Source organism: Telmatherina bonti (assembly GCF_933228915.1).
Source record: "Telmatherina bonti genome assembly, chromosome: 16".
NCBI classification, from domain to species: domain Eukaryota; kingdom Metazoa; phylum Chordata; class Actinopteri; order Atheriniformes; family Telmatherinidae; genus Telmatherina; species Telmatherina bonti.
The window spans coordinates 18,734,121-18,748,592 of NC_136614.1; the positions used below are offsets into that span (position 1 = coordinate 18,734,121).

A 14,472-nucleotide genomic window follows, 5' to 3' on the forward strand; every position below is an offset into this window, starting at 1 on the left:
TTAAGCAAATAAGTATCAAGGAAATAGTTATATCTCTCTAAATTCATATTGGTAGTAATAGAATTGGAAGAATTTTTTTTTTGGTCAAAAAGAAAGTTCACTTTTATTGATGCCGTTTCAATTTTGCTTTCGTCACAGGTTGAAATTTAGCACCAATTATGCAATCCGCTGGTTTTTCTTCTCTTAGCTAGACTATTTATCATGAATTGGCCTGAATTGATGTGTCTGTAAACCCCCCTGAGTTGACATTGTTGCAAATAAAATAAAGTCTCGCACTCTTTTATATCAGATGAACTTAATACTTTATAATTTAAGTCAAGCCTTGTTTTAAATTTAAAACGAATGAATAAATAAGAGAGAGAAAATCCATGCATGTCTGTTGCACCAGCTACTCCGTAAAGCCGCACAAACACAAATAAACTATGGAAAGAAATGAATAATTACCTCCCTCTTCAATCAAATCAGCAATCCCCATGGGGCTGTCTGTGATCTGAGGGCAGAGTGACTTCGCCTCCAAGAAAAAATAAGAGCTTTCCTTTCTCCAGCTGACACTGTGACTCTGATGCTGTTAGCAATGCTGCTGGGATGTGGTTTTGTCAATGTGCATATCTGCAAGGTTGTGTGTGTATGTTGTTGTTGTTTTATGCCTTGTAGCTTCAGCCCAGTGATGCATGGCAAATAACAGGTCCGTGCTAATCTCATTAGGATTAATCACATGTATATAATATGTTTATACAGCGAATTTCAACTACACATAAGCAACCACAGAACATATCCATCACAAGTTGGCTAGTTGTGTGTGTTTGTGTATGTTTATAGGAAATCCAGTAAGAGGACAGCTGTCTGGGAGGAGGTGAGAGGAGAAAGAGAGATGTTGTTTTTCAGGGTGCTACATTACCATATAGAATTATGCACAGGTGGAGAGCTGGTGTGAATACTTATGCAGCAAAAATGAATATATTTGAATAAACACACACACACATACACACACACACACACTCACAGCAGCAGCGGCAGCTTGCTTTAGTGTGAGGTTCACTTCTTCTAAATGAGGAAGTTGCACACAACAGCAACAAATGAGGCTTGCCTGTGGGAAGCTTGCAAGCTAGAGTTTGTCACTGAGTTTGATTGTGATCATGTTTTTAATGTGTGTGTATGTATGTGTGGTGCACACACATCTCGCTAATTGCTATCTGCATGCTTCTCACGTATTGTATTTATGGGAGGGAGAAGATGCAAAGATAAACAAAAGCATCAAAGCAAAGAAAGATGTGAGTTCTTGGATGGTAAATTGTTTCAGGACTGGTATCTTTACTAATACAAGGGAGGACTGAGTTTCTGGACTGGTGTATTTACTGAAAAAAAAACAAAACTGGGATTTCAGATGGTCATGCAAATGACGAAAGATAGACAAAGAAAGAGTAAACAAAGGTTTGGGGCATCTTCTTATAAACCATTTTTTTCGGCTTCACTGTCCCAAAGGTGTTAAACGGATTCCACTTAAAGCACTTAAAACACCCCAGAGGACCTATGCTTCGCTCAGCAATAAATATCAAGATCCCTTTTGAGTTGTTTCTAAATGAAATGCAATCTGCCTGAGCTGTGAGCCCTCATTTCAAATTTTTTTCCCCCTTGATCTTTAGTTCCACTTAACGCCAGCCTCTTTTTGTTTCCATTGTATGGGGATTTTCATCAATTGTTCCAAAAAGCTCCTTGCCCTACAAATCATCTGAAGCAGACTTATTTGACATACCACATCCAAAGTAAAGTTAAAAGATGAGAGGAATGTTTCCAGAAATCGTTAAGTGAGAGGAGAATCTAATGGAATGGTGTATATATCAGTCAGACAATGAGCTGAAGGGGAAATTGGTGGATTATTTTGCCGTCAAAGTGCAAACACAGCAGCTTGCAGATCTGTGTTTATACTGTGGCCTGTTCAATATCCTGTTTTCAAATAAACTGATGCATTTGATCGATATTTATGTGACCATAAACAAAGTCTTGCCTCAAACATTGGCTAGATAAAACCTTTTTACACTGCTGCTAACAAACTGTTGTTGTATCTTGATATATGAGGCTTTTTAAAGCATCTTGAAACAGGATATATACAAAACTCATCATAAAGCAGTCTGTTATTTACATCACTAACCTGAGCTCCTCAATTTGTTTTTTGCCCTTTTAAGTGAGCTCCTCAAGCGAAGAACACTGCACTCTTATTTCTAGTAATATATTGGATGCTGCTTATGTTATACGATAGAATTGCAACAAAATTTTCCTTAGCTAGAGAAGGTTTCAGCTTTGTGTTTTGCTTTAGTTCAAAATTCAGTGAAATCTGCTGTTTTTAACGCCATTTCACCTCAACAATAGCACCGGCCCCGTTGAAGCAAGGCTCGAAGATCCCCTGTCGTGTTGGGTCCTCTAATTTCCAGTATGGGGTCTCTGAGGATAAGCTATTTTCCAGTTGCTGTTTAATTAGAATTGGATTGTCAATATCTTTGCTGCAATTTTTAGGTGAGTAGTGCTGAAAATTCTGCACAAATTCCAGGTCTCAAGGTTTCCCAGCAGAATATTGCACGATAACAAGATAATTTATGTTATTCACCTCACACACCTCACTGGGTTTAATGGTGCGGCTGATCAATGTGTGTCACTTCTGTGTTCACAGCTGGTTTGTGATTCCCCCGAGTCGGCGACAAAATGGGAACAAAATAATCACCTTTTTTTTTTTTTTCATTTCATTTTTACATTTAAAACCATTGTAGCATTTGAAATACCCCACTGGTGCACATTAGTACAATTTTCCTTGAAACTCCCAATACCTCAACCCATATTAGCTAACACTGTCATGGCAATAAAATCAGCCAGTCTGACTTTAAGTTAATTTAGTCGTGTTGAGTTGTTGAGTTGAGCCACTTAGTACTAAAATAAACAATACTTTTGGTTTTCAAAAAATATTTCAAGAGGGAATAAATAGCACAACACAAATGTATCTGTTAATCTTTCATAAAATAAAATAATCAGCCTACTGTCACATATCAAGGCTGTGCTAAAAACAACCGTATACTCCAGCATATTTCATCATTAAAAGTCAACTAAAAATAAAACTTCCAAGCGGACGCTTTCAGACTGTTTCTGTTTTTAGCAAACAAGTTGTCAGATTTTTATTCCCTGAAGTGTTTAATAGGATATATTTAGAGCAACGCTGATGTACTGAAAATTCAGGTTGATGGAAGAATCAGAAGGTGATATTGATTAGCTTTGAGAGGAAAACGTCAAAGCTGCTGGAAGACAGCGAAGAGGTCAAGAGCAGCACTGAAACGAAGAAGTATTCATGAGGTGTGTGCCAAAAGAAATAAAAAATGGGGACATTAAATATGAATTTAATGAATCTACAATTTAATTTTTTTTTAAATCCAATTGGATACTTTCAGCAAAAAGAAAGTGAATATTATTAATAACTTGTCTCAAGGTTTTTCTACCCTTTCAATATGCACTGGAAAAAAAAAAAGCTTTGATCATACTGAATGTTGTTTGCACTAATTAAGTCAATAATTAAATTATTAAGCATGACAAACTAAGATATTTATGTGAAAGTGTTGGGACATTGGCAATGTGTAAATGAAGAGACAGATTATTGCAGTGACACACGCTGACATATCTCCGGCTCTGGGAGAACAGATATAGCCCGAGCTGTTCCCTTTTTCCGAGAAAGCAGAGGGGATAAGAGTGCAGAGCTGCCTCCCATTCTCTGATCTGCTGCTGCCTTTGACATTAGCAGCCACCAACTCCGAAAACAGGAGAACTAAAGGACGGGCTAAAAGCGGATCTTCCCACCACTGCAACCACACACAAGCTTCATCCCTTCTTTTTCTACAAAATTTTCTTCCCTTGCTCCTGAATGTAAGATTTATCTCTGTAATTGGCCTGTCAACACTAATAAGGTTGGGGGGAAAAAAAAATCTGTCCGGCAAGCGTTATTTTGCCCCTCCTCGACCCGTTATATGTTCCTTTTCTGCCACATGGATGAAACGGATGCCTCGGTGCACCTAAGGAGAAAACACAGGAAGCTGCCATGAGCTGAGCAGCAGCCTAGCTCATTCTATCTGGCAGCAAGCACACCCACAAGATCCTACACTGTAGCTGCAGACACTTTGCAGTCATTTTTCATTCTGCTTTGCAGGTCGGTCATCCAGGACTTGTCAAATAAGATCACTGCAGTATATTTCAGCCTGTGCATGAGCATGTAAAGAAGATCTGAGCTGAGCTGTAATGTGTTGACCTGGGTAAATGCAGTGTCTCAAACTGTGTGGACAGACAGGATGAAGAGAATTCGTGTTTGGGCCCGCTGGAGCGGTTAAAATAAATCCCAGCATGCAAGAGTGAGAGGTTTAAGCTCAAGCATTTACTTTGATAACTTATTTCTGGGGTTAGGTGCATAGTTATCATGGACATTTTTTTTTTTATGCAATTCACTATGAATCCCAGACACTCTCTTCTAGCATGTTGAGTGAGCCAGTCAGAGTTGTCCTGTCTCTACTGGTGCCTGCTTTGCACTCGCTCTCTCTGGAGAACAGGCACACCCATCAGGAACCATTAGTCTTCACACTGACAGGCCAGTCTTCCACTGAAAAACTCTCTCTGGCAGAGCTTTCTGATTGCCTCAGACATTTGTCGGATATTTTCACTAACAGGCTGAGACGCCGTGCCATTTGTGCGGGGCGTTTACTGCCGGCAGTAAACGTGAAGCAAAACTTCAAACAGTTTCTTATGTCACTCCACAGGTTAAAGAACGGTAGGAGGAAGGTCATGTGGACGGAAGAGTCAGCAGGTCGCATGAGAATGTCTGATAATATTAACTTGTTGTTTGCAGACGGATGCAGCGCTGATGTATGATGCCGTGCATGTGGTGGCGGTGGCAGTGCAGCAGTCGCAGCAGATCACCGTCAGCTCTCTGCAGTGTAATCGCCACAAGCCTTGGCGCTTTGGAGGCCGCTTCATCAATCTCATCAAAGAGGTACAAGGCCATCCATGCTATCAGTGCACATCCTGCCTTCAACTCTGAACCATGCAATCACTGGTTTGCAGGCATTTCCCTTGTATAATAATGTTATTCCTTTGTTGAATTTACTCACAAAATTTCAGTGTTTTTCATGGAAACCATGCTTCTATTTTTTTTTTCTCCTGCAGTAATTGCTATAAGCATTTTAAACACATTTGCTGCCTAACCTTATTGCTCTCGAAACTCTTTATAACAATGGAATCTAAATAACCATTACATTATCCATGGTAACTAGATTTATTTTGGGATGTTTTATTCACTTCCCCACATGCGTTCTCTGTGCTTATCTCCTCCTGTGTTTATATCAAAGCCTCCGCGTGTCTCCTTAACTCCAGTCAGGGTCAGCCATTTGCTTTGTTCTGCAGAGCTCTTTCATTCTGTGGATGGTATCATTGCAGGTAATTTTCAGAATGAGCCATTGTTGTAGCCAGTGCTTCCTCCCCCTCCTGAGCTTGCTATCGCTCTCCACACCCGTCTGTTCCTCCAATGGCTTTGATGTGAAACTTCAAGCCCAATGAACCACATGCATAATGAACTCTTACCTGTCAAACCTGCTTCTGTTCTCTCTGCTTTATTGTTTCTTGTTATGTTGCTGAGATCGACAGCGATGGGAGAGCCAGGCAGAATTAATAAATGCGAGAAACATTTTTAATATATAAAGGTTAGATTAATACTGCTGATAATGCCGGAGGCTTATGGATTTTAGTTTATTATTGTGTGTGTGTGTGTTTCTGTTTCTAGGCTCACTGGGATGGTTTGACAGGGCGTGTTCTGTTCAACAAGACCAATGGACTGAGAACCGATTTTGACCTAGATGTCATTAGTTTGAAGGAGGAAGGGCTGGAAAAGGTGTGTCACTTATTGGTACAACTGATGCGCTGCCACTTCTAAGCCTTAAGTAAAAAAAAAAAGAGAGAAAAAAAGCAAAGAAGTGCTGGTTTTACGCTTTGAAGTGCTGCATTCCCTTTTTGTCAATACGACAGGTGATATCAAGTTGACACTGCATTGTTTCAACAGATTGGAACATGGGATCCACCCAGCGGTCTGAATATGACAGAGACGCAGAAAAGCAAGGCATCCAACATCACTGACTCTCTGGCTAACAAATCCCTGCGTGTATCCACCATACTGGTAGACGCAGCCGAATGAAAGCACACAAATCAGCACACACACACACACACACACACACACACACACACAGAAAATATTGAATGCAAACACAATGAGATTTCTGCACGTCTACACCAGCTTATTTTCTCTGTACAGGAGGAACCATATGTGATGTTTAAGAAGTCTGACAAGCCTCTGTATGGAAACGACCGCTTTGAGGGATATTGTATTGACCTGCTGAGGGAACTTTCCGGCATCTTGGGCTTCCGCTATGAGGTGCGATTAGTGGAAGATGGGAAGTACGGGGCACTGGATGAGAGCACAGGCCAGTGGAACGGCATGGTGCGGGAGCTGATGGACCATGTGAGTCAACAACACCCAGGGCTAGAAAAATATTCAGAAGTCAAAATTAGCATTTTCTTCACAGAAGCACAAGAGCCTGCTGTATTCTTTCTTATCTGAGACCAGACCTAAATTTTAACATTCTTATTTCCTGAATTAATTTGGATACAGGCTGCATTTAAAACAAGATAGTCACATTTTAGGAAGGGATGATGGTTACTTTTAAATCAGGTAGACTGAACTGGCAGGTTGAATCTTTCATAGCTAGAAAAAATAAACACAAGACCATTTCAAAACCCAAGATGGCATAAATACATTGTTATAAAATCTCCATTTACATTGCCCGATGTGAACTCTGGTTCTATGATTTGCATTAAATTAATTCCTATTTGCTATTACTTAAGATTTGATTGGAACTTTTCACCTCCTTCATCTGAATATAAGCTATCCTCCGCTTCTGCAGTACTGGCCAGAAAATTTATGACACCTACAATTAATTATATAAAGCCAAACTTGAAAAACAGGCAAGAATTCATTTGCATTTTTATTTTGCCAGTTTTCTATTAAGGTGCTTAGAATGTATTAAATATCTAGATAAAAAAAAAAAAAAAAAAACACTATGTGTAAAATAAAAAAAAAAAAATGAATATGAAATAATAACTCATCTTCTTAAATATAAAGGTGAAATCAAAGGTTTTCCCAGGAGAACATTGGTCTGATATGAGGATTTGCTGATAGTGATAAATGTTGGCTCTCATTCACACGTAGATATAACTTAATGTGTATCTTCCATTACATCATTACATGTCTTTTGGCAGACACTTTTATCCAAAGAAACTTTTCCAAGGACAAGGACTTGATCATAATAATTACTTTTGCAGATAAAGATTATACCATAAAAAGCCGTCATAAAATGGGTGGTGGTGCGTATTGTCTTCTCTTAGTAACGATGGCCACAAGAAAGAGAAACGTGTCACCTACAGAAAAGTAAAATCAATCTCGAGCAGATAAAAAGAAAAAAATTGGTTGAAAAAAGAAAAATAGACTCTGGCACTATAGAAGGTGAAGATATTTCTTGGAAGGATTATGCAAAAATACTCCAGAGCATGTGCATTGCAGCACAGAAGCCTAATGTTATGTTCAGAGGGTGCAGAAGGTTAATTTGTCACAGATTAATCTAATCCCAAGATTGTTGCCTGGGTGACTCACCTTTGGCACCACATAAGAAGGCTTAGATGTATAACCTGTCATTTCCACAAAATATCTTCCTTTTACTGATATTCTTACAGAAGCAATGACTAGCAAATTTTGTCTTCATGGAATGTCTCCTTGTCTCCTGTGCAAGCTGACAAGACCATCAATCTACAGGTGGTCTGTCGACTGATCAAATCTGATGGTAATTATCATACGGTCTTTGTTTCGTTGTAGAAAGCAGACCTGGCAGTTGCTCCTCTTGCCATCACCTACGTCAGGGAGAAGGTCATCGACTTTTCAAAGCCCTTTATGACTTTGGGGATAAGTATCCTGTACCGCAAGCCCAACGGCACCAACCCCGGGGTCTTCTCCTTCCTCAACCCTCTTTCACCCGATATCTGGATGTATATTCTGCTGGCTTGCTTGGGTGTCAGTTGTGTGCTGTTTGTCATAGCCAGGTAACATGTCCACCCTCCCGCTCTATTTTCCTTTCCCACTGTTTCCCACTCCCCCTCCCTATTAGCCTGGTGTCATTAACAAACAACAGCTGCTTCATCCTGACCTGCAAAAGGTCAGGTTTATTTTTAGATGATGCGATTTAAACGCAAAAAATACAAGAGCTGAAGTAGACGTGTAGCGTTATGGGACCATACTAATGTTTTAAATGTCTCAGAACCAATCCTCTGTTTCAAATACCATTGTGATCTCTTTACATTCATGGACCAAAATAAAACACTGGTATGGTCTTAAAAATGAGCTCACAACAGACCCATTATACTGTATTTGCACACACATCAGCAACTCAGTAAGAGCAGTTACCAGTAATGTCTCCTAATCTGCAGTAAGAAATGTAAAGCGAATAGCTCTAACACCATCTTGACTAACCTAACCCCTTTAAATCCTCGATGCATGACTGATGCCGTGTGATGTCTGTTAACCCCAGGGCTCCTTCTCAGTTTTTTGCACAGAGAGGTTTGGGTTTAGCGCACATTTCAAGCGAATGTTACCGGCAGAATGATTACATAAGAGGAAAGCAGCAACTGTCACCTAAGTTAGTTCAGAATATGCAAATTATACCCATAGCCCTCTCGGTCGATGGTTGGTCAGGGTAAGTAATTAGCATGAAATTATAGTCATATTCCTCTGGTTCTAATAAAAATGACCTCAATGCTTTTATTCAATTATAGGGTTCCCATTTGTGTGCATGCACTGTGCTTTTTTTTCTTTGCATGCCATGTCAATACATAGATTTGGTCATAATTATGTGGCCAAAAATAAGCAGTCAAGTTCAAATCTGAAGTACAGTGTTCTCTACAGTTCACTGGTCTGGTTCTTTCATAATTGTGATATCGATCGCAAAGCCGCCAATTGATTACTCAGCCCTCCAAATGCAGGGTATATTATTTTATTTAATCCCCTGCAAAAAGAGTGAATGGCGATAGCTTATGAAGTCCAAGTTTTGCACAACAAAACACTAAACACCTCAACCTCCCCAGGGATTTACAACTCTGAGTCGCTTCCCACACACATACAAGATTTCTTTTCTTGACTAAATAAGCTATCTAATTTCAAGCTCCAGAGAAATACATTTCAGTCAGTGATTTCTTCCCTCCACTTCTGTTTGCGCTTGGATTGATTTCTCTCTTTATTAACAAAACAAATGGCATTCTCTGAAATCACAAAACATTTCCAGGATAGAGAATGCCCACCTGTCTAGAAGAGTGAATTATTTAAATTGCATTATTATACATCCACATGACTCGTGGGCTGTTTTGGTTTTGTAAGTGCAAGCACTAGACGTATGTGGTGTGTTTTTTTTTTTTGTTTTTTTTAAACCCATCCGACATAGCCTTTTCAATTGGCCTTTGATAAGAAAGGAACAGATCTATAAACCCAGGCCAAGTAATTGAATCCAACAGACAGGTAACAGAGGGAGCATGTCTTGTGTTATTGTTGCTGGGACAGAAAAAGGGAGGAGGGACAGGAATGTGGGCGGTAGGAAGAAGGTGAGAGTTCTCTTAGAATTCAGCATGCAGTTCGACATGTCCCCTGAGCTCGTCATGAAGAGGTGACCTTACATCTGCATGTTCCACTTCCCCCTTCTTCCTGGTGATCGGTGTGCAGGACACGACTTGCAGGAATACAGGCCAGCTGCAGGCAAAGGTCATACAGAGGAGCCATCAGGCCCGCTGCATACAGAATAAACATGTAGCTGCTGAAAGGGACAAACACAATCCAATCAAGTGGGCATTGTATAGATCTACACCCATAACCTTGCAGTCTGCATACATCCCCTGTCAGCCTCAATCCCCCTCAGGCCGCAGTCGCACATTATAAGTAATGATTGCGAACAACCACAGAAAATGTTTGACTTTGAGATGAATTTGATTGGGCCAAAACACAAACCTGCGACGACAGAAAGATACACACACACACACACACACACAGCGCTATAAAGGCATTTGTTGAAACATTTATGCTCCAGCGGCTTGATGTGCACAGGCATAGATGGATACACATGTACAGAAACACGCAAGAGCACACATCACATTCCATACAGCTCCAGAAGGCCATTGTGCCATTACTGTTGCCTGTGGTTCCAAGGAGACATAGCTCATTGGCATTCCAGTAAATCAGGCATCCTGATGGTGTTGACAGGAAAAATTATAGTGTGTCATCACCGCCGTGTCCACACAGATGAATCTCCAGGGAACAGCATTGCAAATAGCTGCAAAGGAAAGGCAGTGTTACAAAAACACAGCACATTCATAATTAGTGTAAAATAAGATCATTAATTAGGCTGTGACACCAAGAAAGATCAAATGATATATATCTATCTTTATATCTAATAATCATGCAATAGATCATCATAAATTTCAAGATTCTGGATTTATTTGTCAAATAAAAAATGATCTGAAATATGCAGTTTGTTGAAATGTGTGACATAGCACCTTAGGCTTTGCAGATAAAAGGGTACTATTGAAATTTTATTTTTAAAAAAGAGGTAGAAAAAGGCTAATTAAAAAGAAAGAGATGATAAAAATTAATATATACAATAATTAAAAAAGGATAAAAGTGGTCTCTTTGTTTTGATTTCCAGTTATCCTTCCCTCTGAGGGGACAAGGGGACCTCGAGCAATAACAGATAACTCTCCAACAAAATCAGGCATTCAAGCCTGTTTCATCCCCCTGGCAAAGGTTGACTCGTCAGGAAAAATTACTTTTTTTTCCCCTACATTTCAGTACCGATGTTTTTGGGTTTTTTTGCACCGCTGAAGTCTTAAATGTTCATTCATCTATGTAATGAGAGGTTTATGCACTGCAACCTTACTATAATATCCCTCACAATATAGGTGAGAAAGGACTGTTCTTGCTGACACAGTCTGATCATGTCCTGCATTGACATTCTCAGTCACCCGAGGAAGAGTCGTTCCTCTGCTTTTCCTTATATATCACTCTAATCGGAGAGGGGCACGGTCATCAAAACTGTTGACCAGAATCCCCGACCCCATTTACCGTCGTCTTGCCTATAGACACTATTCCTAATCAGTTTCTTCAGTTTGTCACCCTTTGATGTATTACACATAAAGTAACAATTAGGCGGAAGTTAGGGCAAGCTGTTTGAGGTAACTTTGTGTTAGCGAACATCCTCCCAACGACAGCCATCCAGACATGTGTGCCTGCAGCCAACAAAATAAGCATCACATCTCTAAAGAGTCTAAGCCTCTAAGGCTCTGCCTAGCAGCTTATTAGCATGCACCAAGTTGTGGGAAAGCTCCTCAATATCATTACTTGACGGGCCCTTCAACTGTGCATAAGCAATGTTCCCTCTATCAACCACTTCAGCACAAACTTAATCAATTCCTGATCCTCAACACTAACCCAATCACCTTGTGCTAATGCCATGCCACTTTTGCTTAAGATAATAAATGAGAAATGTCCACAACTGACCCAAAGACACTGACAATCAGCCAATGCAGGCAGCAGATGGTTGGGGAGGGGGTTTTATTGGGGAAGTGAAGCAAAAACGGTAAATAAGGTGTAGGTTTTTGAGATGGGGACGATTTGGGATAAGGAAAGGAGGTAAATACGTCAAGAGAGGGTGAGGAATGAGGAAAAGCAAAGAGGAAGTGGAAGAGAAATGGCTGTTTGGAAACGAGAAGAGAAAGAGGGAAGAAAACAAATATCAGGAGTAATTGGTATCTGTAGACGAACGGTGATTGCAGCTGCAGGGGGAATTATTTAAAAGCATCAGAGTAAGTGAACAGAAACGAGCTCCAAAGATCATCACGCGCTGGGACATTATCACCAGTGACAGTGTTATTCCAGTATATTGATCTGTTCTTAAATAAACTGATGGCATTTGAATATGCCAATACGTTGATTTCAGTGAAGTATTCAGTATATAAACTGATTTGCTTCAGTTTCTGCAGGAGCTCTGATCCCATGCCCATGAAACCAGAACCTTCCATATTTACAATGTCTTCATTCCTACAGTTTTAAAAGTTTTGTGTACTAAAGCATTTAATTTGTGTCAGGAAAGAAATGTTCTGTTGCTGTTGTGCTGACTTATTTCTTTTTCTGCTCTCTCCCTTCCAGGTTTAGCCCTTATGAGTGGTATAACCCGCATCCATGCAACCCAGACTCAGATGTGGTGGAAAATAATTTCACACTGCTCAATAGTTTCTGGTTTGGAGTTGGGGCTCTCATGCAGCAAGGTAGTTGCCTCAGCCTGTATCTGCAGTTGCTCTATGGAGCAGGAGCTCTCTGTACCCCACTGTCCCTGAGGGCTTTTTTTTTTTTTTTTACTAAACTAATGGCAACAGAAGGAGACCTCTGGAAGTCCGAGCAGGAGTAAATATGCATTTTTTTTATTTAATCAACTCAGCTAACAGGGAACACAGACCTAACCTAAATCTATGAATAATAAACGTGCATAGGAAAGAAGGAGATTTATAGCCTTTATGGCACCTGAGTAAAATCAAATTAACTGCTGCTGGACAAAACAATTGTAGGAAGTCCCTGAAGGTATCTAATCTCTGTAGAGCTCCCTCAAGGACTCATTTTTGTATTTTTATTTCATAATTTGCATTACCAATAGATACAGTATAGTAACATTATACGTGATGGTTACATTTTCAATTTTGCATAAAAGCTCAATAAGGAGAGGACCAACATTTACATTTAAACTTTTTTTGTTTGTTTGCTATTAAGTGAATGTTGTGTTAAATAAATATTTTCAACCAATGTGTATTTACTCGCACCACCTGAACCTTGACCATTCACAGATCTCTCACTGTTAGTTCTGTTTTGTGCTGGGAAAGTTTGTACCCTGCAATGGAAGCTGTTGCAGAAAAAAAGTGTAATTCCTCTATCCTCTTTATTTAAAAAAAAGTTGCAAAGTGTCTTTAAGGTGACACTTGACAAGTTCTTTGCTTTAGTTTAAATGAAATAAAGTTTGATTGCATCATATATTTGGCTTTTGAATAAGAACACATTTTCTATTTAGATCTTTTCTTGATGTTTGTTTCACAATGACGGATCACAGTGCACCACAAAGGCAATACGTTACAATTTCATAACCAATTATAAGAACATATTTTATGTCTGTTGTTTTCTTGTTATATTTGCCTGTGATCAATCTCTAATATCAAACCCCTCACATTTAATTAAAAAAAAAAAACATATTAGCGTACCTCTTTTCTTATATGATTGTATTTCTGTTTTCATATCTCCATTTTTAACTAAATCCATCTTTTTTTATATTTTTAATGTAACCTGCTTCCCCTCTATCCCAGCCCATGAAAAACTCAGCTTAGTACTACTCAGTGATAGCGCTACCAATATGCAGTGTCCTCCTCTCTTGCCATTGGCCTATCAGCACCTCAGGATCAGTGGGGTATGGAGTCAGGATGTGAGGTTACCTTGGGTACATGACTCTCTGGCTCACACAGCATTGTTCCTTCTCCACGCTGTTCTGAACAATCAATACTGCCTGTTTGATTTGATATAATTGATTTATGCAAACACTTTGTTCCTGGATAGCACTTTCCCGTGTCTTTTAGATAAAGTAGTCCTCGTGTCTGAGAAAAGTTTTTTATTTTCTGTGTTTATAGAGGTTTTTTAGGTTATTGTATCTTGCAAATAATATCAATCTGCAGCTGGAAACTCTTAAGTTCTAGAGAGTAATTTGGTTGAATTATTTGATTATGTTTTTGCGTGTTGAATTTTAAAACTTAGAAGATGCGACAAACTAATCGGAACTTATTAAGATTATTATGTTTTACTGTGCACTATTCACTCCTGCCACCTTCCTCACCTCAGGTTCGGAGCTAATGCCCAAGGCTCTGTCAACTCGAATAGTTGGGGGTATCTGGTGGTTTTTCACCCTCATCATCATTTCCTCATATACAGCCAATTTGGCTGCCTTCCTCACCGTGGAGAGGATGGAGTCACCAATAGACTCTGCTGATGACTTGGCCAAACAAACTAAAATCCCATATGGGGTGGTGGAAGACGGTGCAACAATGACATTCTTCAAGGTAGTCAAGTGGTTTTTAAAACAGTCTACTTTTTACATGAATTAAAGTTATGATCATCAAGAGATTAGTCTTGGAAGATTTTGTTACATCTGTGGTTATTGCAGAATTAACGAATGATGCTTGAGAGGATAGTTGGTCACTGGTACAACAGATGTATCTATCCACAGTGCAGCCAGAAGCATTTCAGGCAGACATGATGTCACATAATTTTCCAGACAACAATTA

The 14,472-nt window shown here is 39.5% G+C and overlaps 1 protein-coding gene across 2 annotated transcripts in view; it reads left to right on the plus strand.

The window, feature by feature from the left end:
* The window catches only part of LOC306767499 (glutamate receptor ionotropic, kainate 2-like), a gene marked incomplete at both ends in the record, with an annotated part of 65,306 nt that overhangs the window by 41,049 nt on the left and 9,785 nt on the right, over window positions 1–14,472 (plus strand). For both annotated transcript variants that reach the window (XM_079255535.1, XM_079255536.1), the window contains 7 exons: window positions 4,871–5,014; window positions 5,801–5,908; window positions 6,077–6,190; window positions 6,326–6,532; window positions 7,940–8,163; window positions 12,305–12,423; window positions 14,030–14,247. In XM_079255535.1, the coding sequence (XP_079111661.1) occupies window positions 4,871–5,014; window positions 5,801–5,908; window positions 6,077–6,190; window positions 6,326–6,532; window positions 7,940–8,163; window positions 12,305–12,423; window positions 14,030–14,247 (1,134 nt within the window). The remainder of the gene's footprint in view (window positions 1–4,870; window positions 5,015–5,800; window positions 5,909–6,076; window positions 6,191–6,325; window positions 6,533–7,939; window positions 8,164–12,304; window positions 12,424–14,029; window positions 14,248–14,472) is intronic.